This window comes from Ostrinia furnacalis, unplaced genomic scaffold (assembly GCF_004193835.3).
Source record: "Ostrinia furnacalis isolate ACB-3 unplaced genomic scaffold, ASM419383v2 OfSCF1234, whole genome shotgun sequence".
Lineage (NCBI taxonomy): Eukaryota > Metazoa > Arthropoda > Insecta > Lepidoptera > Crambidae > Ostrinia > Ostrinia furnacalis.
In genome coordinates, this window is record NW_021131473.1 from 106,498 (window position 1) to 132,969 (window position 26,472).

The window sequence follows — 26,472 nt, forward strand, 5'->3', positions numbered from 1 at the left end:
TTTCGGGACACTATTCTGTATTATGAACGAGAGGATAAGTAATAGGAGTTCGAAGGAAAGAACAAAATATCCAAGTTGTGATTCAATAAGTACATAATATTTCTCTGAAACATTTGCTGTGCCATTTTACCTTGGCTGCAGTTAATTTTGCAATTCCGGCATAGCTTTAGGCTGTTACTTTGTTGCGATTAATGGAGACTTACTTTTATAATATGTAGTAGGTAATGTAGTATACAATTAAAATTCGCCAGTAAATCAACTTACTCTCACAATGCTCCATTTCCATTGAGTTCTTTTCACACAATCTAACTAAAACTGTTTAAATGACTCTACATAGCAAGTTAAGCTAGTATTATTACACAGCTAAGTAACGTAATAAGTTATTATATTATTGTTCTCAGTCTTTAAAGTCGTCTCTGAAGACTCATAAACAATAAAATAGACAGACGAACACTGCGGTTATTATGTGTTAAGGAGAAAAGTTAACTGTAAATAGTGAACGGGCTGACATTATCGCTATATAAGTGTATAACTGACCAGTATAAAACTGCAAGGTTATCTTGCGATACGACCACCGCCCTGAGATCGAGTGAACTCGATAACGCGAGGAAATAAATTATTTTGACTTATTAAGAGGGAATTTCTTTTGTTTCCTCTTTTTCCTGATATAATCTCAATTAAATGCGCCATAAAATATATTAATAAAAAACTATAAGCGTGGCCTGTCAGACCGGTTAAGTTTTTGTGTGAATTGGACCGGTTGAGGCGAGGAATATGATAAAGAACGACAACTATCACAAACCCATAAATCAACTATGCGTTTCATTGGAGATATGGACGCAATCTTGTATGAAAGCTCGTCTTGTTTCGCATTTAATGTTTACGGAACTTTACGCAGGAACTCTTATGTGCAAAATGTGGAACTTTATGATATCAGACCTAATTTTTATATTGTCTATATTATTATCTTAATTCTAAACAGTAGCTCATCAATTATTGTTATCTACAGGGGTTAAGTCACGGTCACGTCTTACACCAAAACATCTGTGTTAATTGTTTCGATTCACTTATATCTTTGTTTCAAAACATTACTCTACCACACATTTCTCACACAATAAATCATAAGTGCTATGAAATAAGGTTCATTTTAAACTTACCAGGACTAGACTTTGGCGGCGCCCTTCCACAACGGATTGTTGTAAGACGAGGTGGGTGCTTTGTACAAGGGGTTGATTCCGGCGCTGTTCTCAGGACCCTCCAGCTCTTGGTAATGAGAAGCAGCCAAAGGAACCGGCGCGTTCTTGGCCTTCCACACCATGTAGCCCGCCACCGCTGTCGCCGCAGCTACGATGGCAATCACTCCCAGCACGGTTGGTAGAGTTACTGTGGAATTATTATTACTATTTAACAACCATATTGTAAATTCATCGTCATAAATTGGGATAAAACTAACTTTACTGATGCTAATCGATGCGATTTGAGTACCTATTGGTTAAGCTAACTACGGATTGTACTGTTTGTACAAGACAGTACCTACCGGCTGAGCTTTTCAGTCAAAGGTGGACTTCACCGGGTCAATATGAGATATTTTTTGTTACAATCATGGAATGTTTTTGAGGTAGGTAGGTAGCACATAAGTTTTAACTATGTGTGGCATCAAGGTGGAGATAATCGGTTCTGTGAGTGAAGTAAAAAGTACTATGTTAATATTTATGATAGATAATTTGCGGTAAGCGACGAAGCACACGACTCGGTGACGCACCGCCTTTGGCTTGTCGTCGTTCGATTGAAAACATGAGTTAAGATGACCTCAGAATACATGACGAACAGAACTTTTGCTGCACGATACAGTAGAAAGGAGCCATATTTGCTTAGAATAAAAACAAACAAACTTCGAGCAGATGGAGAGCGGTTACGTGTATGTAGCGAATGTCACACAAATAGACCGAAGCCATCTGTGTAAACTTAGTTTACATTTTTGATTTGGATGTTCATCGCAATAGCAATATTACCTATAGCGTTTATGCTCAATCATTTTGAGACTAAGTTTTTGTAAATGAAACTAATAGAGATCGTTGAAATGGTGGGTTTGTGACCCTGAGAATACCAAACCAATGTTAAAACGGAACGCAAAAGTTTGGTACAGGTACTCACTGTTGACATTTCCAGTGACGAATGAGTCCTGAACGCCATTGCAGGAGTTGATCTTCATCACGTGTAGTTCATCGTTAGCGTCCCTCATAGCCAGGTACTTGATGTTGCAGCCGTCAAGCAGATCTTGGCACTGTACCCAGACTTTCCGGTTCATCTCATCCGTTTCTGATGCACGCGTCTTGTTGTAAGGGTCTATGTTCAAATGGTCTTGGCATTTCCCCTCAGGCTTGTCATGGAGGCACAGCTCGTAATTATAGTTGATGATCATGCAGAGATCAGCGCAGGCGTTGTCTTTTTGGAAGTACTGTGAGCCCTCCCGGTCGTCGAAACAGATGCAGGCGTCGCAAGGGCCGCAGTAGCCGTTGCCTGAGCATTCCACCTGGTAGAGATACAGTTTAGTTTGGCATGACAACGTGTTTGATTCATAGTGTTTTGTTTTATTTTGTATGAGGATTAAAACTTACGTCACTGTAAGAATTGGTGCACTGTAGATCTCCTCGCCGATTGTCGCATACTGGTGGGACATCGCAGTATTTGCCGGACCTGTGAAAAATATAATTAAATTTTAATCTATGAAAAATGTGTAGGTAGGTAAGTTTTCAATTCGTATTGCGTCTCATGAATGTCCAATTACGCACGGGTATTCTTGAAAAGGTTTATTAGGTCCACTTATCATAATTAGGACGATCAATATCACAACAGGCAACTAATAAAGCAAGGATTTCCTGCTCTATACGAGACCGATTACCATCTAATAATACATCATAATATCCGCTGCCCTGCGATACTCGTAACTTTTGGCATAACATTGTTTTAATTTCAAGTCACGTTTCGTAGTTTATAGCGGTGAATTTAAACCCGATAAGTCACAAGTTTATACATTAATTTATGAATGTATCATACAAATAATGGATTGAAAGTCTGTGAACATCGTTATTAGGTCCAAGAAACAAAACTGACAAATTAATGGTCTTAAATGAGTTCACAAATTGTTTAATCATCTTTGAACATTTAAAGTAGCGGAACATGACACTATTGGAACGTTATCTACAAAAAGCCATTTGTAAAGTTAGATCCAAGACCCGTATTACAAAACTCTACCCAATCATGCGCGAATCTCTTTTTACAAGATTTCAACAAAGCAAATAACGACGATGTTCTATTGCCAGTTTTGACACAAATTAAGCAGCAATTTCTAAATTGTAGTAAATTAGTAAAAAAAACTTGAGTAATCAATAGGTTTTTCAAAGCACTCGTAAAAAATTCGTCTGTTTTTATCCAATAATTTGCCATAAAATCGAGTAACGTTCTGTAATATGGGTCCAAGCTTTCTCTAGAAACAGATGAATCGCATCTGTCATTGAATTGGCGTTTTTAATATGACGGCCATTAAGAGAAAAGGCTTCTTGATTGAGGCCGACTGTACAGAGCTGTTTTTGTTCTGCGCTTGCATCGACTAGCTACTAATGGCTCTTTACTGGGTTAGTAGTTGAGCCAATGGAAAAACACGACGTTTCTCATCGGTATTTATTTATGAAGCCTCTTGAGTGTCTAATTAATAAAACATGCAACTGTGACTCGGTGCTCTTAGGAACAGAAAGCTTATAAGTTAAAGCAATCAGTCTGTAAGTTATCTGCTTCTTTACACAAAAATCGAGACTTATTTTTGCTGAGTAATAAAAGGAAATTAGATCTAGTTCAAGTCTTAATTGTATTTAAATTAAGGTGTTACTGAACTACTGACTTAATTGTTTATGCATATTAAACTTAGGCTGAGTTGCACCATCTTACTTTGACTTTAACAAACGTCAAAATTCTGTCAAAAACACCGGTTAATGTTATAGTTACTGTTTTCACGTGACATTGGCGGAACAGTGTGCCCCCAGTGGCGATAAAACACAAGTCCATCGCCATCAACAAATGAAGAAGAAGAAGTAAAATGGTGCAATCCAGCCTCAGTATCACTAATCGGGACTTACCATCCTTTATGGCACTTGCAGACGCCGCACGCGTAATCACCCTTCCCGCCACAGATTTTCGAGTCTTTCTCCGCATTGTCTGAACACTTACACGCGCAGGGTACGTGGTATTTTATCCTGGCTTCCCCAGTCACATTCTCTACCTTGACCTTCACGTTCAGAAACTCGTACTTCCCACTGTTCGCCGAACAAAAATCGGGCTCCGTTTTTATCGAGACGTGGGTAGTACACTTCTCATGGATACAATGATCGGTGTTCCTCTCTATAATTTCAAAATTCGTGGACTGCGTCGAGTTGATAACGGTGATGTCGACCTGAGGACAAAAGATTTACATTAACCGCGATGCAATTAAAATATCATCAGCGTACGAGCTGTGGTACGAGTTTGTAGAATTTTAGCTATTGTTCTTCTAATGCTTGTTGGAATGGATGATATAATTGTTTAAGCCACATAACTGTCATGTATAATTATAGCTATTATGACAAAACAAGCTCGTTTATGTTTAGACGACAGAATGGAATTCGTGTACTTTATGTATTTTTAGACGTCAGAATTGGTGTAGGTAGATACTCAGAAATTTTAATATTGTATTATGTGCAGAGGATATAATCTGCCCGACAACACATCGATTGTGCTGATTTCTAAGTAAAATGTAACAAAGTACTCGTACGAGTTCGAACTCGTAGGGTCGTTTACCCTTCGATCCGTACATGAATCATACTTAAACGTATAAAAATCGAGTTAGCCTTCGACTTTTTTTCATAACTGGAATCTCCAGCTCTTTCTTTCTATTGGTCGTTTTTGCTTGGCGCTTAGTATGCATTATCCTGCAGCTCAGGTACGCAATCAGCATTTGCCAGTTATCAGACGGAATCGATGAATAAGAGCTACTTACAAGTACTTACAGTGCCAGGATTGTTAATTTTAGATTTAATCTTTGCTTATACTATCTGTCATTAACAATAAAATTACCCAGAGTTACTGAAGATCTTATCCCAGAAATATGGGTGAAATGAATCAGATGGAAGAGACAGCAAAAAATAATTAAGGACCTACGCTACGAGTATAATTATTATATTTTATTCCTAATTGTAGAGTCCATCAGGACCATCATGCGATCAAGGACTGCCGTATATCCGTAGGTCATAAAAGTCAATGATTTTTTAAAAAGCCAATGTTAGTATTTTTGTTTGATGTCTGACGAAACAGCCTCACGGTGTGTAAATCTTCTTTTATGATCCCGTTTTAGTGTCACATTATAATAATATGTAGGGTCAAGTACTCACTTTGGGGTGGCTATTGTTTGGATAGCTGTAGATGAAGGGTATCCGAGTGCTGGGCTTGTTGACCTTGATAGTGAGGGCTCTGTAGTTGGGCGTAATGGTAGCGCCGTCCATGGTCTCTTCCGGGATGGTGGGCAGCGCCTCGGTATGGCCGGGACACCAGTTGTCGTTGAGGCGAGCGGAGCAGTGGACCTCGTGCTGCAAAAGATAAGTTTAGATAAGTACTTGCTATTGTTTTAGGAATAAAGGGTTGATGGTGGTTCTTGATGGGGGATATTTTGTGTTAAAAGAGTTAATAAATAATAATAATAAATATCCTTGGACATTTTACACTGCGCTTCTAGTCCCAAACTAAGCAAAGCTTGTACTATGGGTACTAGGCAACAGATATAAATATACTTAAATGCTTTTTTTTTGTAAATACATACATACCTATTATACATAGAAAACACCCAGTCCAATACAAACAAATATGTTCACGCACACAAATGTTTGTACTGTGCGGGAATCGAACCCGCAACCTCCGGAATAGTAGTCCGTTTCGAACCACTACACCAAACTTACAAATCTAATTGAAGGTACGGTTTAAGTCAACTTAAAGATATTATTTGATTTAATTGCATTTTCCAAATAGGTAATCATTGTGTCTATACTCGTTGGTGACTAATTTTTGCTCAATTTTTTATGTTACCTAACACTGATTTAGATTCAAATAATAAGTTGTGGATCATAAGGGAATTCAATATAATCAAATAATTTATTGTGCATAAATTTGGGTATAGGCATAGGCAACAAACTGCAGAGGGGTTTTACATATTATGTGAGAATCCTTGACAGTTGGCGCCAGCAGTTGCCAAGTAGCTTAAGTATACCTAACATTAACCATAATTCCTCGCAAGACCTAGCTTGGCGTAAAATTACACAAATTACCAAGCAAACGTTGCACAGATTGACGCCGGTTAAAACAATTTTACAATGACGCACAATCAGCCCAGCTAGATGCGGCAAGGGCGAGATTTACCAAAGAAATAGAGCGTAGTAAATTATCCTGCGATTTGTCATTGACATTTGTTTACAGTTTTCACGGTTTCATTAGTGATGCCTTATTTTTCTAACCGTAGGTTTCATGACAGTTGTAACAGATACAAGGTTTGTTTTATTGTGCAAGTAACTTCGACTGGTTTCTTTGAAAATTGTAATTATGGTACTTATATTAGTAACTCTGTACCATGTAAATTATCGACTGTTCAAATCAAATCAAAGCTGTTGAGTTTCCAAATAAGTAAACAAATAAATGTTTGTATTTATATTGGAGACAGAACTTATAATTCATTAGGTAACTACCTGTGCATGTATTTCATTTTTTATTTTTTTGTACATTTCATTTATTTATTCCAGAAACAAAATACATTGTATAGGAAAATTATGTGTATCATATCATAGTATGGTGGTTATTGCAATTTATTTTTATATCGCTCTACATCTAGTGCTATAACAACGTTTAAAATGATTAATCGCCGGTAATCTCAACACCTAGTAATAGCCTTTGTGACATACCATTACTCGCTAATTAGGCGTAGCACACTTGTCTTTTCCATGTCGGTATTATAATTCCGTGTAAATGTCTCAGTGGCGCCGGTGTGGAGACGTGGATTAATGTCCACTGTTGGTAACTTGCTTAACCCTTGGCTTGCTTACTGGGTCTGTTGAGACCTGATAAACTAAATTAACTAACTAAGATGGTGGCTGGTGCAGTGACCCAAAGTGAGTCTTGGATTAAGCCAAGGCTTCTGACAATAAGAGTCTCCATTTCGGTCTGTTTTGCGCCACCTCTAAAACACTATTTTCGTTTAAGTCGGTTCAAAATAAGTGCTAGTATTTCTGTTTATGTGAATTGAAATCTATGTTTCTCGAAATTGACTAAAATAGTAAAAGATTATTAGATAACAAAGAAAAGAAACAAAAATAGGTACGTGGCACATGTGAAGATGACCGTATACTATCGGGTGTCACATTCAAGCAATAGTTTAATATTGAATGGATCTGTTAGGCCCTACGCGTAGCAAGGGTTAAGGCGGACACTAGCAAGATGCCATACCTGCCTTAATGATTGCTAATAATAAGGCCCTTTGTTGTGCATTATGATAGCTTGACCACAAGCACTTAATGAACGTCATAGCGTAGCTCCTTTGTTAGCGCGATTACTGTTTACAGCACTGTAAGCGAGTTCAGTATTAAAATTGTTTTTTATTCAAGTTTTACTTTGATATTTGAATAGTATAATTTATGTTTTTTTAGGAAATCACAAAAATTACTTCCTTATAAAAGTATCTACGGTGGACTTTTAGATTCATCTCCATGCGTCATTTTTATGTGAAAATCTACGATAAAGTTCTCCGCTTAATTATTATAGAATCGCATACTAAGAAAAACGTTTGAGGAAGGTAGTGATATGGAATTAGTAATTAATTATCTAAAAGTAAGATTCATCGAGGAATAACCCATATAAATATATTTAGCATTAGATATAAGCCAATGAAGAACAGCCGACATAACGTTTATTTACAAACTGTAGATTTTCATCGCTAATTCATTTATTTTGTTTTTTTTAATCGTTCGGGATTGCCACAGGATGACGATTCTAAGAGCATGGCGCTAACCGTACATGGGAGTATAATTATAAGCGTGACGGAGTTCATTAGAGTGCATTGTGATGCTGCCCGTGGATGAAGGCCACACGGACTCGAGTGTAGTTAGAAAATGCACAGTGGGCCGAGATTGGAAATTGAGAGGCACGGAATTTCTCTTATCGTTTCATCGACGTACCGGTTTTAGATCACGATTTTTATATAGAGCAGTGTGTGTCAAGATTTGGTTAGTTTTGCATTGTTTGGTGAAATAGATATATACATAAATGGTTTAATCTAATCCCTTTAGTATTTAAATTGTTGTCAGTATTTTGTACGTCCTTTGTAGTACCTATGTAGATAGAGACCATAAATAAACTTTATTTTAATTAAATGCTCTAACGATAGTTTAATCTCATCAGCAATGCGATATTATCATTTGATAATTATGCGCCACGTTCTAGAATATATTGCAATAATAATTTACAATGCGTTCCATATAAAGTATTCTTATAATTAGTAACTAAGCCAGTTCAGACAAACGAGTACATATTTGTGATGCAAAATGCAATGTTAGTTTTTACAAATAATGACTAGTTATTTCCTGTAACGCTTTTGACTTTGTTTTAGGAGTAAATTAGTGTAAAATAAAAATATCGTCTTATTTGTTGACTCATTTTAGGTCGAAAAAATCATGATGTGGTCATAAGTACTTAGCAGTGGTAAATACACGATGCAAGAACATAAAATGGTACTAAATAAGAATGTCGACCTTTTTAATTTGGAATATGAATCGTAGTTTAAAAAAGCTACTAATGGATCACTTTATTTTAATCCCAGATGATTTATAAATTTGGAAGATTATGATAATAATGGTGGACCACATTAGTCTTCAAATCTTGCATTATCTGCGGTGGGTCTAGTCAAAGGCCAATAAACCTTTAATCCGAGCGGTTTGCGCATACGCACCAGCGTGGGAGTACTCGTAATAGAGGAGATGTTGACGATTATTCCTATCTGACTAATCGACACAATTCCACCCTCTCACTCACTCAGTGCGCGGGTGATAGAGACAGGGCTAGGGACGGTAAAAGGAAAGAGTAGAACTGCAATAATAAGGTTCTGGGGTGTGGGTGGTGAGGTGCGAGCGCCCACAGAATGCAGCTTCTTGCGACATCTAGTACTCAGCGATTTAGCTGTGTAACCAGTTTTAACATAAATAAAGAGCGTTCAAAATAAACAACGCTTCAGAGATGAATCTTCGTTTTATTTGAACGCTCGAGGCTTTTGTGATCGTAGTGCAACGTATTTATTAACTCTTTAAAGAAAATACATGTGTCGGATTAAATAAATATACAGTTCGTGTTTTGAAATATGTAATGATCTATTGCTTTTATTCTTTCTCAAACATATTACGTAAAGGAAAATAAAGTTTACTTAAAAGGAACATTCCTATATTTAAGTGATTTAAAGTAAGTTACTTATAGGTATTTCAAAAGAGTTATTTACTTCGACCCCTGCGTTACTTGTAAACTTAATAATTAGTCTTAATTGTGGCTTGATGAACGCAACATCTTTTAAACGTTCTTGGAAGAAGTAAAATCTCTCATTAGCTTTCATTAATGCAGGTGGACACAGCTTGAGTTTGAGATCAAAACGACATCCTGCCCCATTCGCAAGGAGGATGAGACCCGATTTGCAAACAATGAGATCTTAACGAATTTTTAATTAGTTAAGTGATCCAGTAATGCAGGGTACCGCAAACGTGGACTGTCGTATTAACACACATGTGTGTTTGAAATTAAAATTACAAATTCGTACGGATCGGTTTTTTGCGGGACACTGCAAACGTATTACCTACTACTAAACGGGATCCTACAAAAAACAGGATGTCTCTGAGGGAATAAGCCCTAAGAACAACGACATCCTGCCCCATCCGTAAGGAGGATGAGCTCCGATTTGCAAACAATGAGATCGTAATGAATTTTTAATTAACTAAATCTCTGGAGCGGCGAACCTGATCTGCGCCCACGCACCGGCAACAATGTTTCCAGTCATGTTATGTGTAACTACAGGTTTGTGAAGCAACTGTTGCTTTTATTTTTGAAAGTGAAACTAATTAATAGCGAGTATCACAGGTGCTAGTGATAGACTGAAAAATTAGGGTTACAATAAAACAAGTTTGAGGAAAGTACATTTCTAATGTTATTTTTCGAATATAAACTTATGTTACGTTCTTGTTAACAATATTTGAAAGCATCCAAGCGTTTCAAGATGGTAGACAGGAAAAAAATACTCGTCATGTAAGATATTTTGGTTTTCCCTATTTATTAGTGCATCTAAACAGCTATGAATAGTTGGGGCGTACTCTAATAAAAGGTTTTAGTTTACAATAATGACATCACCCGCAATACCCGCATATGCTTCTCAGTAACCCCACGCCCTTTGACTCATAATGCTTAAACAATATTCTAATGTAGGACAAACAATCACTTCTTATTTAGATGAAAATGTAAAGGAAATTTGAAAAAATATTCAGTCATACAATGGGATACTTATGTTTTACTATTAGCATGAAGATTACATGGCCATGTATGTACCTATGTTGGAAAGTGAAAATTGCAGCCAAATCAAAACTATCAAGAAACATACGTTACAGTTATTTTAAGTTTAATAAGTAGGAACATATTGTTTTTTCCTGGCACAATATTTGTAATTCCTTATTTTTTCTGTCGGTCGTTGACTCAGTCCTCATTCGGAGAACAAGTGGAGTATTGTCCCAGACGACGCGCAAACTTACTAGAAAAATCGAATTATTTGCCAGTTGGCGTGATTCCAAACAATAATAGGACATTGCACTTTCCGAGTTTTATTATGCACTATATTACTGTCAGGAATGCCATTGTCGCGACGCTTTTTAAATGTCCCTTATCTGGCCATTTTAACTGGCGCAACCACGAAACTATTTGGATTTATTTGTTTGTATTCAACTCTATCACTTATTCCAGGGATTCTGCCAAGCTACCAATGTAGAGCCAATATCATAATGGGTTTGCAGAGTCCCATGGGATATACTAAATGCGATAAGAAAATTAATTTTTAACAATAGTTTGAACTAATTTCCATCGTCATTTAATCAATGCTGGCTCTACTAGATGAGAATATGATAAGAATTACATAGCTCTTAAATAATTTAAACCATATGTTTGTGTGAAAACATTTTGATATCTCCAAGAGTTTGTCTTATAGACTGTAGCACTATTATCGTAAATTATGAAAACACGGAACATACTGCGATAATCGCGAGATTGAACTTCTGAATGTTGATCTAGCTAGATTGAACTGCCTATTCCCGAAAATGACCCATTTGTTTTGCGCTCCTGCCAAATAGATCATCGGCTGTGAATCCTATGAGAATATATTCCAAATGTCAGTAATATTTGACGACCTCGTTGGCGCAGTGGCTTGTTGGTCTAAAGTTCCGGGTTCTATATAAATGAAGTCTAGGATTATTTCACCACTCACACAATTAAAGTCAAAGGTAGTTTATTAGTATTTCACATGGTCGGTTTCATTCGATCAAACTTTTATCCGAGAGTATAACTGGCATATTGACAGTTTCAATATGGGAAATATGTCAAAATGTCGAATAACTGACGATTTATTTTGAGATTAATATTTACTCTTGTTTGGTCGAATCCTACCCTGAGTGGTTGAAATTATCGTGGATTTTTAATCTTATTATGGATTGCCAAAATAAGCTAGAGCTAGTTTTTCAGTATTTCCAAGGGACACTATTAATTCGACATTGTGTTCTGTTGTGGTATAAGACCTGTTTAATATAACTGTATGTAAACATGATCTCCGTGCTTATGAATACTCAATAACATCGTAGTCTCTCAAAACACCACTATACCTTTACCTATACACAGGTATTTCAAAATGAGCCTAATGCTCCGTATAATACGAAGTATTTATGTGCCAATATTGCATGTGAATTCAATTTAACCAGACACTTTCACGGTTCACACAGGTAACGTTCAGTAGGAAACCTGATCTAGAAAAGAAGCGTGGGCGGTGTGTCTCAATACGGGCGAAGGGTTTCCTCGGTAGATAGAGTTAGTTATTTACGGCTACAGTTATTTCGTTGCGTTGAAAGACATGTATCAATTATATTGAGTAAGTGGGTGTTAATTTATGTTTTTTTTTTCATGTGCATCACTTTCTGTGTCATTTCCATTATTAATGCTATTTTTAAAGTGTTTTGTTGTAAAATCTTTTAAAAAAAATAGATTTTTAGATTCGTAATGAATTAATATATTTCAGTTGACGCTTTATAAACACAATTTGTTATCAGTCTATGTTAAACGTGTCTTAGTGCGCACAAATCAACCGACCCTTGCAGCAGGTGGTTTCGCAAGTACATAACTACGAGTAGGTAGTTATTTATAGTATCTGTAAAGTAATGTAGGAATCTAGTTTTACATATTAAAATGATAAATTAATTTATGATTTCAATGTGCATTCCCATGATTATATTATTAATAAGTAGGTACCTAATTTCATTAGAAACATCTATGGTTTACATTTATGTACAGTCGCAGAATGAAAAGGTTCGTCACCTTAGTGTCGGTTTTCGCTTGCACTAGGTACTGTAAGAGTCAAACCTGCCAACATAACAGTGCAGCAGTGCAAGAAACAGTGCTGCTAACATTTAAATAAAAATGAAGTTTGCTATTACGAATAAGGTTTTGCTTGTTTATTTTTCTATCCCATCAGTGCAATGCAATGATGACATTGACCAATTGACAATAGTTTTTTTATTTGTTAGAAATAATAATGGCAGGTTGAACCAACAAGAAGGTTTTAGTTTATCAATCATAATAATCTTCTTGACAAGATAAATCGTCAAACAACTTTGATCTGAATAATTTTCAACTTTAGTGACGAACGGTTAAAGATTATTTTCTTTACCTCGAGATTATTCTGTAACATAGTTTCAAAAGGTAATATGTGCTCGCGATTCGTTGAAGGAATCAATTTGAAAACTGACGAAACTTTTCATTCCGTGACTGTACTACGTACACTGTTACATCACCTTTTGTAGCATTCATCTGCCTATCTCAGTAGCTACTATTAAATAAACTTGCAACTCCAAAAAGTGCTAAATGTAACTCCCAAGTTGTTCTTTGTTCTTCAATTAATCCGTCGGAGTTCACACTTTCCGAATCGGTTAATGCTTTCAGTCAATAGAAGTTTTTAAGGCCCTTAGGGCGATTGCAAGACGTCCACTGGCCGGGTGGGGCCGTAAGAGTGAAAGCACACGATGCGTTGCGGCGGCGGTGCGACGTCGGAGCGGGGTCGCTGCGACGTCTTCCATAGAAATATCTGTGGCGGGCACACGAGTGGTGCGGCGCCGCGCCGCGCGATACGCCGAAATCTTTACGGTGCGGCGCCGCAACGCATCGTGAGCTTTAAGCTCTCAGAGCGCCCTTTGTGTGAGAGACGCTTGCGCAAACCACACCGAGATGTTTTATGCATATCGCAAAATAATGTTAATAGGTAAGTGGAGCGCGCCTTAATTGCACTGATTGATATACCACCGGGATACGAAAATACTGCCTTATATGGCCAACACTCATTTCGGTATTAATTGTCAGTACCTTATCTCCAGTAATTAGCGCGGTAAGTTGTCGATATTTCGGTAGGAATAAAGAATTGCCCTTTTAATGTCGATGATGGAGCAGCCCGGTCAGTATACATCAATGTAAAATCTTTTTTGACATTTATTCAAGGTTATGATTATGCATGGCAAATAAGAAATTACTTGTGTTGTAATAAATATTTATTGCCATTAACAACTTCTTACGTCTTCATCAGTTAAATTTCAGCATAGCTTTATTACATACATATTTTGGAAACCGTGATTATAGGGTTAAAGGGTAAAATGTCTCTATGTAAACATAATGTTATCAATAAGAAGGATCATAAGTTACTTCATTAATCGCAATTCCCCTGCCAAATCAAATTACTGCCTAGTTAGTTTCATTATTACAGTTAGTTACCCATCAAATGACCTAATTTTGTATGTACCTATACATAGAATGGAATTCTATGAATTACTTACTCATTCAATAGAGTCATTTGGGTTGTTTTTATAAGATTTCTTGCTTGTTTGGACTGTAAAAAATAGCAAGCAATTTATTCTCTATCATACCGTGACAAATAGGTTAGGTACCTTTCTATTTTTTTTTTTTTTTTTTTATCCACAACGAGGAAGCTCTTGGCCTGTATCTCACCTGATGGTAAGTGACGATCAGGCCGAAGGTGGGAGCGAGCTTCACCCGGAATCCTCAACCACGGAGGAACTGGCTATCTTACCTCTAACTGTCGGAACACAATAATGCTGTAACTTATCAAGTTTGGGTTTGCTGGATTTGTCTTTTCGAGCACTTTGGTGCTAAATTGTATTGTAATTGAACCAAGGCTCTGAGATTGAGATACTACTAGAAAGTGTAAATTAAAAAACTTTTTTTAAAACAAGCTTTTATTCTGAAATGCAGTTGTTTGTACTAAAACGAAAAAAATAATTGCACTTATGCAAGGTTCAAATAATTTCGAAAGCTTGTAGCATAAAAATAAATTCCACGCGCGATACAAAAGCTTTTGAAATTATTTGAACCTTGCATACAATTATTTTTTTCGTTTTATTATCATGTGTTAACGGATTAACGATTAACGTTAACTTGCGTTAAATCTTGCGAAATGTAACGTTTTAACGTTTAACGAAGTTAATTTTTTTATTAACGGTTTAACGATTAACGAAGTTAACTATTTGATTAACGGTGCCCAGCTATGATTATGGCCAGTCGAACCTATCAAGTAACATAAAACTTTGTGTGCTAATTTGAAGTAATATTTCACTGTTTTTTTTTATTAGGTCACGGAAGTTAGTAAAACTCATTTATTTTTGTTAGTAGGCTTTTAAAAAGCAGTTTTACATAAGTACACATACAAAAGTCCTATTGCTCAGTAGGTAAGGATATAATAAAGATATTTAATTTCATTCAGTCATAGGCTTAAGTACCTTGAGTTTTGAGGGTAGTCTTATTAACAATTTTGTCTTAAGTATTTCCATTAGAATAAAGTTCACAATACAGCCTCGTCTGAGATATTAATCAAAGTGTACCTCGAGAATGTGTTGAGCGTTCGTGAGTTGGGATTAATTTCAGACAAAGAGAATAGAATAGAAATTGCTTTGTTAAACACCTCGTAGTTCAGCTGGTAATTAAGAAGTAAGAAAACAAAGATACCTTGTCATCTTGAGTGATAATAGGTATGATTTCGCAACAGAAATGTCTAGGTGGCTGTAAAATTGGGTGTAAATATTTTTGCATAATACTGTACCAGACAGAATTTCAAGATTATTCAGTTCTTATCAACGAAATATCATAACAACAATGTTAACAGCCTTATTGTGTTCCGGCAGTTAGAGGTAAGATAGCCAGTTCCTCCGTGGTTGAGGATTCCGGGTGAAGCTCGCTTCCACCTTCGGCCTGATCGTCACTTACCATCAGGTGAGGTACAGCCCAAGAGCTTCCTCGTTGTGGATAAAAAAAAACCCAAAGATGACTGACTGACTAACTGACTGACATAGTGATCTGTGTCTAAGACGACATCGTAAAGGTAGCAGGGAAGCGCTGGACGCAGGCCGCTACCAATCGATCAACATGGAAAGCATTGGGGGAGGCCTATGTTCAGCAGTGGACGTCCTATGGCTGAAATGATTATGATGATGATTGTGATCTATCAACGCACATCCCAAACCACTGGACGGATCGGGCTGAAATTTGGTATACATACAGGTAGATGTTATGACATAGACATCCGTCAGAAAGGAGTTTATGAAACTCCACCCCTAAGGGGGTAAAACGGGATCCACGCGTACGAAGTCGCGGGCGGCCGCTAGTTAATACGAGTAATAAGTCATCAATCAAACATCATGCTGGTTGGGATTTACGTCTTTAGTCTAATAACAAATTCGCTGCCTGCTTCTGTCTTTCCCGAACACTATAATCCGGGCCTTTTCAAGGCGAGAGTGAATAGGCATTTACAGGGCAGATATGTACCATCCTTGACTGCATCTCACTTAACACCATATTACGTCCACTGCTGAACATAGGCCTTTTTTTGTCGCGGAGGAAATGCTTTGAGCACTGTCACCATTGCCGGGGGACCGGGTGGTGTGTGGGACTCCCGGCGCCCTGAAAAGGGCGCTGCTCTGACCTGAAAGGATTTTTTTTTTCTATTTATTAATTTAGGCCTCTCCCAACCACTTTGCTTCATTAATCAAATTTATACCATAATATATTTTTTTTATCCGCAACGAGGAAGCTCTTGGCCTGTATCTCACCTGATGGTAAGTAATGATCAGGCCGATGGTGGAAGCGAGCTTCACCCGGAATCCTCAACCACGGAGGAACTGACTTCTTACTTGTAACTGCCGGACGGAACACAACAATGCTGTTAACATTGTTGTTATGGCGACAGACTTAGGTAAGATGGTGGTAGCTAGCCAGGCGGACTTAGAACAAGCCCTACCACCAACCAAACCGAACAGATAAACTGCCCCCACTGGGAATCGAACCCGGGACCTCTGCGTCTGAAGCAGGTGGTCCTACCACTAGACCACAGAGGCGGTTAAATATATTTTATGTGCGTCCTTGTTCTTGGTTTTAATTGGAGGTCAAACTATAGACCCCGGCTATACCTACAAAAGTTGAAGTGGTGGAAAAGAGGGATTAGTCCCATTTAGGTATTCCTACTTTATATTCATTTTTTTTGCCCTTACAACTTTACTTCATTTATTGTTTTTTGCCGAGTGCTAACCCTGTTCTCGTTAGGGAACCATTTTTGGGCTGACAGAAGCGCTATTATTATATTATTCCCGTCGAATCAGCGAGTGAGTGCTTTTAAGGGAAACCGCGTTATATCTGTCAAAAGGTTTTTGAGTACTGTTTGTGAGCAGCGATAGGTTTCCGAAGCTTTGTTATTGTCATACGTTTAAATATTTTAGTAGGCCTGCCTCGGAAAATTAAACAAAAACGAACCTACATTGTTTTGAACATTGATGAGAAAGGGCTGATATTTTCCTGTTGAAACAAAGGTTACTGGAAGTGACTGCATTACGGCATTAAGTGCGCCTTGTGTACTAAATACTGTAGTACGTAAAGGATTATTAATACGATAAAATTGAAAATGTTTTGAATATTAAAACCATCTTCCTCGCACATATAATTTTCTTGAAAATTACGCTGTTGGGTAAGAAGACCTCCTTTTGCATTACGCAGTTGGGTAAGAAGACCGAGAGTCTATAAGTAACGTTATGCTTTGCGCCTACTTCATATTGACCAAAGCAGTTCAAGCTTACCACGACAAGTAAAATAGTTTTAAAAGTATTCTGCAAGAATACATTACTAACAGAGTGTATTATGCCCGTTTTCACAATCAATCCCTATTTTTAAGTGACCCCTATGGTAACACATAACAGGAATTTTGTTTTCATAGGGGTCACTTAAAATATAGGGATTGATAGAGAAAACAGGCATTAGTTTTTTTTTTTTTTTTTTTTTATCCACAACGAGGAAGCTCTTGGCCTGTATCTCACCTGATGGTAAGTGACGATCAGGCCGAAGGTGGAAGCGAGCTTCACCCGGAATCCTCAACCACGGAGGAACTGGCTATCTTACCTCTAACTGCCGGAACACAACAATGCTGTTAACATTGTTGTTATGGCGGCAGACTTAGGTAAGATGGTGGTAGCTAGCCAGTTACTTTACTAAAATAAGTGGCTCTTTCTTCTTACCTTCACTCTACCTTTGCACTTACTCTCTTCTTTCTTTGAAATTGATAAATCCATGACACATTTTTATAAAGGCCTAATGTGGTCAAACTTAGAAATCCTGTTGTTTCCTAAGTTTTTCCGGACACCCCAATAAATGCGGACAACTTAACCAATAAACAAATCGAACAAAACAGACACTATTTTCTTCAAAGTGAAAAATTCATTAGCTTGAAAAATCTTTTGCTAAGGTGCTTGTAAATAAAGGTAATATTTTCGTTTCCACCTGGAAAGAAATGTAGGTCCAAGGAAATTTGCTTTTAGGCCATTGTTTTGTAAAAATGCTGCGACATCGCGGATACAAAACGGCACGGGACTTTTGTACAACTGTGCTTTCATAACGGGGGATATTGAGTGAAGGTCTACTAGAGGCGCCATTTTGATTTTGTTTTTCGATTGCTGGTGTCGAGTGGTTTTTAACGATAAAGTTACATTACATAGGTATGGGATGGCGACTGGCGCAGTAAAGATTTATCCAAACCAACGCGATCAATGCTTTTAAGTGTGTTCGCCATCGCTGCACGCCGGCTGATAGCGTTGGTTTGACTGAACCTTTAATGCGCCAATCTAACCCTTAAACAACATAATTTCGGTCAATTTACTTGCGAATTGATTCCTGGTTGAATCAGAATTCCCTTGACTTCTGAATCAACCAAATAATAGATCAATAAAAACCTATAACTCTTACTGATGGGTATTTTACAAATGAAGGTTTTTCACATTTTAGGCAGACAAGTTTCTGAGGCTATTAAAGACTGTAGTACCTACTGCAAGGCTGCAAGGCCCTCGTGAATATGATCATTTTTGACATTTACACAGACTTAGCCGCAGGAAAAGCTAGTGTGTTAAGATAATTAGAAATTGATTGATTGTCAGCCCAAAATTCCGCTATAAGAGTGGCGTTGTCAGTAGTCTTCACCTGCACTCCAAGCACTCCAAGTTTACGCCGTTCAAGAAACTCCACTTGAACAGATTGTCCTTACCGAAGGATTCGCTTGTCCGAAGTCTATTCAAAGACTTCCAGGTAAGCCAGGGGATCTCAAGTCTTGAGAATTGACTGTTGATAAACAAGCATGAAATGGTTCAACAATTATAGTATCAATTCGGTTATTATCACAATATTGAGGTAAAACAGAAGTTTCCAACTAGAATCGTAAGTCAACACGATAATGTTGATTGAAAGCGTTTTCAAACTGAATTTAGTTGAGTACCTTGTTACTGAAGTTTGGAGTTTGTTGTTGTAGTATCATTAATTACAATACAAGTAAACATTTTTGGAATATTCATTACGAAGTTGGCGGTTAGTAAATGATAGTTTTGTTATTACAAAGTAACCAATAGTTTTAAATATCAAACGTCAGAATGCAATCAAATTTTAATTTAGGTGCTAGAAATAATAGTTAAATGTAAAACTTTCAATATAATGTAGATTGTTTCATCCACCAAGATGCGCCCCACACCATTCTATCGCTAATGTTTGAGTGTTATAGGTACACGCTAAATTACCCATGAGTGCACTACAATAATGACGATCGAATTTCTCAAATCAAACTCCCCGTACCCCGCGCTTCCCTCGATCAAAAATTGGTGGGGCGCGTCTTCGTGGATGAAACTATCTATAACTATGGAAACTGATGGTATTGGCTAGTACCTAGCAAGTAAATAAAAAATATGAAGAATTAAATGATAAACTAAATCATTTAAAAAATCACAAAAGAATATAATTATGTTGAGTTTAGTCACAATACTAGCTTTAATACCTTATTACTACAATTACTTTTCGAACAAACAATACCCATAATAATAATTATTAGTTTCCATTTTCATTGCTAATTTGACACCATAATTGGGCTTATTAAAAACTTTCAACGAGAAACACAAATTGCTTCAAAGTAATTGAGAAAACAATCCATTATTTAGCTAACTCTGAAACGTGACTGAACTTCATAAAGATACGCAATGCGGGCCGTTAGTGTTAATTTTTATTACGGTATTAACCTGCACAGTTATGGAAGTAAGGTTGGTTGTAGGTTAATGTATGAAAGTCGTTCGTTTCAGTCAAATGACGTCCACTGCTGGACAAAGGCCTCCCTCAAGGGTTTCCACAACGAACGGTCCTGCGCTGCCCGCATCCAGGTGCTTCCCGCTAAAGCCCGGTCTGTGAGCACGTAGATTTTTTTCCAATGCTACCCATCCTTTTTTATTTGAAGGGACGCGCTGGAGGAGCTTTTCCAGCTTCACCGGGCAGAGTGGCGAGTACAGAAGGTACTCTAGCCGTTTGGCGATCGTCGGTGCGCGTGCCGACGAGGCCGAGTGTGGGCTTCGCTTCGCGAAGCCCAGGCTCGTCCGCGTCGGTCGCAGACCGACGTTCGCCATCGGGCCGTATCGAGCGCATAAGGCGCCCGATCAGTGGCGAACCCAACTAGAGGGTTGCCCACCGCGGTGTTGGACCTAAGTCCAGCCTACGGCGGGCTCACTCTAGTGGGCCCGATCGAGGTACCCATCCTTATCGCACGCGCGTAATTATATTGGTGTCGCGACTGTGAGACTGGCACCCGCAGTGAGTGTGCGAGCGCGATAGCAACATAATTACGCGCGAGCGATAAGGATGGGTAGCTTGGGGTCATTGGACAAAATTCTACGTGCTCACAGACCAGACTATACCTTCAAGTTCGAGCTACTGGGAACTGTCTTCTGGCCCGTAATCGTCACTCGAGAACTTTTCTACCCCAGCAATTTTATTACGAAGCTGGGTATTAACCTCATCGTTATGGAGAAGGTTGTTTGTAGGTTAATGATTTTGAAGTCAGGATTTAATATTTACATACTTATGACGCAGGACCGTGATAGAAATCCTTTGGGAAGGTCTTTGTTATGAAATAACTACATGAAAAATATCACCAAAGTACGTTTTATGTCATTTTTCAGTGGCTTTTTTTTATGAATAACAAGGCAGGTATTTGAACGCAATCGCACCTGATGTTAAGTGGGATGCAGTCAAGGATGGTACATTTATCTGCCCTGTAAGTGCCTATTCACTCTCGCCTTGAAAAGATCCTATTCAAGACCCTTTTATGGTCTTAAATAGTTCACAAGAATTAATTCAACGATTTTTGTGCTTGAAATAACGTAACTTTACAAATACTTAAAATTAAAAGAAAAAACAAAGAACCTAGGTACTGTAATAGTTTTATCAGACCAAAGTTGTAGTTCTTTAAAAGCACAGACGAAAACCATTTCACGCACCATTTGCATACTCAAAAAGTCAAGAATCAAGATGTATCTCTTCAAATCATCAGCTTTAGTTTTACGAGGCCGGAGTGCCCTTTATTCACGTTCGTTCACTTTTAATGCCCTCTCGCTATAAACGCTTTAATGGCCGAAGGGCGGTCGTTTCCGTACCATTGGCACCTTGGACTGTCGACAGCATAACAGATTGTTCATTTTTGTGGCATAATAGCTCTTGTTCCAACTACGTAAGATTGTTTACCCTTATAACGACTGCTTTCAGATTGTGAAGCTTTCGGTTTACGGCAAACCCTTTTTAAAGTTTCGTGTTTTAAAAGAAAAATGCGCGAACCCAAGAGGATTTTGTGCTCTGCCGGTGATAGTAAACGCCTAGAAACGCGTCGAGGTATCATGAAAAAAATAATATTCATAATTATGTCTTCAATCCCTCGGAAGGTAAAAAAAACACACTGAACATTATATTTCTTGGTTGCTATACTGTCAAGATGATATTACTAAGTGGGAGTGACCTTTTTGGCATCAAAATTTTTGTATGATGTTTTATAAATCTATATCTATATAAGTGAAAGGTCACTGACTGACTGACTCACTGACTCATCACGAAATCTCAGAAACTACTAGTGCTAGGAGTCTCAAATTCCATGGGGGTTCTTTTTAGAACGTAGGTGCTCATTAAGATGGGATTGTGCAAAATTCAACCCTTATGGGGGTAAAGCGGGATCCACGCGGACGAAGTCGCGGGCGGCTGCTAGACTAGTGTATTTTATGTTACAGTTAAAACCCGTTTTCATTTATACATGTGTTTTTTTGCTTTTCTATTCTTTATTTTATCTGAAAGAAAGAAAGAAAGAAAGAAAATAATTTTATTTTGACAACAACAGATTCAGGGAACAAAGACATACATAAAAAAAAAATACTTAGTTGCCAAAAAAGGTCACCCACTCAGTAATATCTTGACAGTGTGACTGCCAAGACACTGATTTTCAGTGGGTGCCTTTTTGCAGCGCTATTTAACAAAAACAGAAAGAAGAGTAAAAAATAATAATAAAAACCATAAATTAATAATTCAATAAATTAATCAATTATACAAATTTTAAATTAAATAATAACAACATACATAATTAATTAAATTAAAAACATAACAATATTAATAAAATTCATACATAGACATGTCAAAACAAAAACCATTTCTACTGCATGGCCATAAAAGTCGAGGCAGAGACAGAAGAGAAAAAAAATACATAAAAAAAAAGTATCACTTGTCATCAAGTTGATTTGACAATTGCCACGTCCACCAGCCACGTAACAAAAATTATCAATCGGTTTTTGCAATACATACTAATTATAATTAACTTAACTTTTATAAAATTGTGATTAAATTAAATTGAGTAGAAATTATAAAATTGTGGTTAAAATAATTAAAAATGTCATAATCAGGTGCCGAGAATTGATAAGAACATAGGTGAGTGGATTTTTCTAACATTGACGAATAATCCCGCGTGTCTAATAAATAATTTACTCAAATAAATAAATATTATCTAGTACATTCTAAGCTCTATGGAGCATAGATTAGTGTGAAGCTTCATATCCGAGTGTTCGGCGACAATGCGAGCATCGATTTGTCTGACATCCATACTGGTGTATGAATCGCGGTGTTTGTATGCCAAACAAAGACATACAATGGATATTAAAACCTATGCGGTTGTTTGTTCGAGTTCAAATTCTGATAACTGGGGTTCTTGATGGGTCTTCAAAGATTTTTGCGCCAAATCAGTAATGCTTCAACCACACCAACGGGTGCAGATCGCCATCGCCGGCGTGATCATAGGGAAATGACAGGTCGCGTGAACTGTCATGGGTCGCGCGACCTGTCATTGGCCTTTGATCGCGTCGGCGATGGCGATGAAAATTGCGTCAAGCCTCAACACATTATCTTTATTCTTTCCTGGTTCTACTCTTCATTTTTTCTGACCAAAAAAAGCCAGAGTTATCAAAAATAATTAGCACAGTCCTCGCCTCAATTTTTTTTACCTGAAAACCTTACATTCCACTAAGTCATCTTTCTTTTGTTACATTATTATAGATAGGTATTTAACGGTTCTCGAGTGGCGACCACGGGCAGGAAGACGTAGCATGGGCAGGCCTACTATTGTGGAATACCTTGGGGGAGGCCTTTGTCCAGCAGTGGACGTCATTTGGCTGAAACGAACGAACGAACTTAATGGTTTAACGGTTGTGTACCCTTCCTGGTATTTAAACTTGGGTCTTCCAAATTGTCAGTGGCAATTTGTCACGCCTTACTTGTCATAGAGGCCAAACATTCAGTTAATGTTAAAATCTTTGCTCACAAAACGAAACACTGTCAGATTTGTTACTATAAAGGCCATTATAATGGATCATAACTTTGGGAACCCTTTGAGGAAACCTTTTAAGGCTCCCAATAAAGCGCCGATAGCCTAAAGTTCTAAAGTGGTCATTATAAAGTGGAACAAAGTGCTTTTAACGGTACGGTTTTAAATTTAACCCTTTTGTTGTAGAATAAAGATTGGGAATCGATTAAATTTAGTTTCTAGTTCATAAACGGTGTATCTAGCTAAGTAAGTAAATGTATCGTCAGGAACATCCTGATTGGGATTTAAATCGAAAAGTGATTAAATTTTGAAAAGGTACCTTCGTGAATACGACACAGTCCGTCACACACAGTCGTAAACTCGACAACTTCAAGAAAAATAAGCCTAAAATACTCCAACCTGTTTAAGTAGTATCGATGATTCAGAAGAATTACATTGAAAGAAATTTCAATTCCCATAGTCCAGGTTATGGAAAACCATTCAATCATGTCCTTACTCAACTTCAAAACACACTCTAATAATAATTTAAATCTCACTGAATTATCGAATTCATATTTTCTGTCTGCAATATTTTCTAATTCTAAAGTTCAATAAATCCCTTTCGCTGGCCAAATAAAACTTTCCTAACAAAGACAAATGCCCCCGAACTTGTAATGCCAGAAATTAAGTGATAGCAGGTTTTAGAAGTTGGCCTATTTATCTAATAAAACAGAGAGGTAACGCAGATTTGTGGAGCTTAACGACTTATTTGATCACGAAGGAGAACTTTTAGGTACTGATAAAATACTTTGGATAATCTATTTCAAATTCGATTGTATTATAAGATTTGTTGCACCTGTATCATTCATAGCATTTTACGTACCTCGTGGTCTGGAGGTGAGAGAGAGCCGGATTCTCTCGATCCTGGGGTCATCAGCAGTCTCATAGCCATAACCGACCAAATGCACGAAATCCCGGCCGAATGCACAAGAAAACACTACCGTTATTTCTATAAAAATATTATTGGCAGGTAGTAGTTGCTAATTGCTCATAAGATAGACCCCCTTAATTGATATTTATTGTCCGTGGTGCATAATCTTTTCTTAAAGGTTTTAAACCTTTGTTTGTCACCTGTCATCCGCTTTGCAATGGAGGGAAGTTGAACCTTAATTTCGAACTCCTCCCATGTTCTTCTGATTAATTTCGTTACAGTTTAAACTTTCCCCCGGGACAAACTTGACCTTCATTGGTTGGGTTTTTGTGGCAGTCAAGCTGTGGATCATGGCTACACAGGAGTTGCAGTGGTGGGAATAGTCCCGAATACCGTTATTTCTCTGTGAATATCCTTTGTATTCCACCTGGTCATCAAACCCAGGTCTTATGAGTTCAGTGATCTTGTCTCTCCAACTGAGAGACGAGAGAATAGTTAGGCTGAGTTGCACCACCTAACTTTAACCGTAACTATAACGATAGTCGGTGTTTTTTGTGTGGAGTTTGACAGATTTTTGACGTTTGTTACAGTTAGGTCAAGATCATCCATTTTCAACAGCAGCACATGGATCTACTGTCACTGGCTAAAAAGAATATAGACAGAAAAAAATAAAGGGCTTTTTAAGTAGCTTACAATAATGTATGGTATTTAATAAACAAATAACCCAACTGCGTAAAAATGAACTAAAAAGATAAAAACAAGACAACTCAGCCTTAGTGTTCACAAATGCAGGAGGCATCAATGACTAATAATTATTTTGTTGGTGACTATGTATTTGATTGTCCTCCTTCTGGCGCAGTCGGGTAAAAACAAAACAATGTAGGTAATTGCGATTCTACTGCATCAGTACTAGCTGTGGCAAGAACAACAAAGGGTGAAATTGGAAGGAGTTGCAATTAATATAATTTCGGGCCAATTTTTCGCTGTCACTTCGGATTTGACGGCGTTTTGAATCACCTTCTAGAAGAGATATTGCGGCAATCAGTGTTATTTCCTGGAGCCAAGATAATGATCTGTATCCATTCATTTAAACTTGAATGGGAATGAGAATGAGAATTTAAATTGTGTCACTCCAGTGTAGAAGTACGTTCATTATGTACAATGACTTCAAATAAAACATCAAGCAGTCTTTCGTATTCACAAACATTTCTATGAGGTTTCACAGTGCGCGTGGACGCATAGGGTGACACTCGAACCAATCACAGAGCTCTATTAAATGCTGTGCGTTCGATATGCTGTTTCACTTAAGCAAGCATCGTTTGTAAATACGGGCGTTTGTATACTTAGTTATTGTAGGACCGTAGTATACACGTCGTGTGAGGTATTGGTCGTAATATCATAATCCCATCAAAAACAATACTTGTCAAAAAAACCAAGTCTCGCAACTCAGTTGTTCTACGGTAAAAAGTTGTGAGATCCATGTAATACCAAGTCCAGGCCAGGAAATCTTTAACGTTTTACATAAATTATTGACTTGGCCATCGCACTAAATAATTTTATTTACACGTGTTTTCATGCGATGGCCAAGTCAATATATTTATGTAAAACGTTAAAGATTTCCTGGCCTGGACTTGGTATTACATGGATCTCACAACTTTTTACCGTAGAACAACTGAGTTGCGAGACTTGGTTTTTTTGACAAGTATTGTTTTTGATGGGATCTCATTTCTTTTTGTATTTTGTAGACAGCAGTTATGTATCTAGAAAACTGGACCGAAATTGAAAAATTTTACTCGACTTGGCGGTTGCACTACCGTGCCCCCAAATATTTTAGTTTTTCCTTGATTCATACACCAAACACTACTTATATTCCAAATTTGAAGCTTCTAGGTCTGCTAGAAGTGCCTTAGAGTTTTGATGATCGGTGAGTCAGTGAGTGAGTCAGTGAGTGAGTGAGTCAGTCAGTGAGTGACAAAATTAAGTAACTTTGACCCGTTATAATTCTTAAACTACTGGT

General features: G+C 37.5%; 1 protein-coding gene across 1 annotated transcript; it reads right to left on the bottom strand.

Annotated features, from left to right (window-relative positions):
• Window positions 1-1,130: 1,130 nt before the first annotated feature.
• Window positions 1,131-24,476, bottom strand: LOC114351986 (integrin beta pat-3). Its single transcript, XM_028303386.1, has 6 exons — window positions 24,408-24,476; window positions 5,421-5,615; window positions 4,134-4,447; window positions 2,619-2,697; window positions 2,155-2,533; window positions 1,131-1,383 (listed from the first exon to the last, which is right to left on the bottom strand). The coding sequence occupies exons 1-6, from the start codon at window positions 24,474-24,476 to the stop codon at window positions 1,163-1,165; spliced, it is 1,257 nt and encodes a 418-aa protein (XP_028159187.1). The 3' UTR covers window positions 1,131-1,162.
• Window positions 24,477-26,472: the final 1,996 nt, after the last annotated feature.

What these genes read in the sequence shown, in the direction of transcription:
- LOC114351986 (XM_028303386.1), bottom strand. Translation starts at nt 24,476, where the DNA reads ATGGCTATGAGACTGCTGATGACCCCAGGATCGAGAGAATCCGGCTCT. An exon ending in TCTCACCTCCAGACCACGAG is followed by an intron (nt 5,616 to 24,407) that starts GTACGTAAAATG and finishes TATCTTTTGCAG; the next exon opens with CACGAGGTCCACTGCTCCGC. An exon ending in TGCAAGTGCCATAAAGGATG is followed by an intron (nt 2,698 to 4,133) that starts GTAAGTCCCGAT and finishes TATTTTTCACAG; the next exon opens with GTCCGGCAAATACTGCGATG.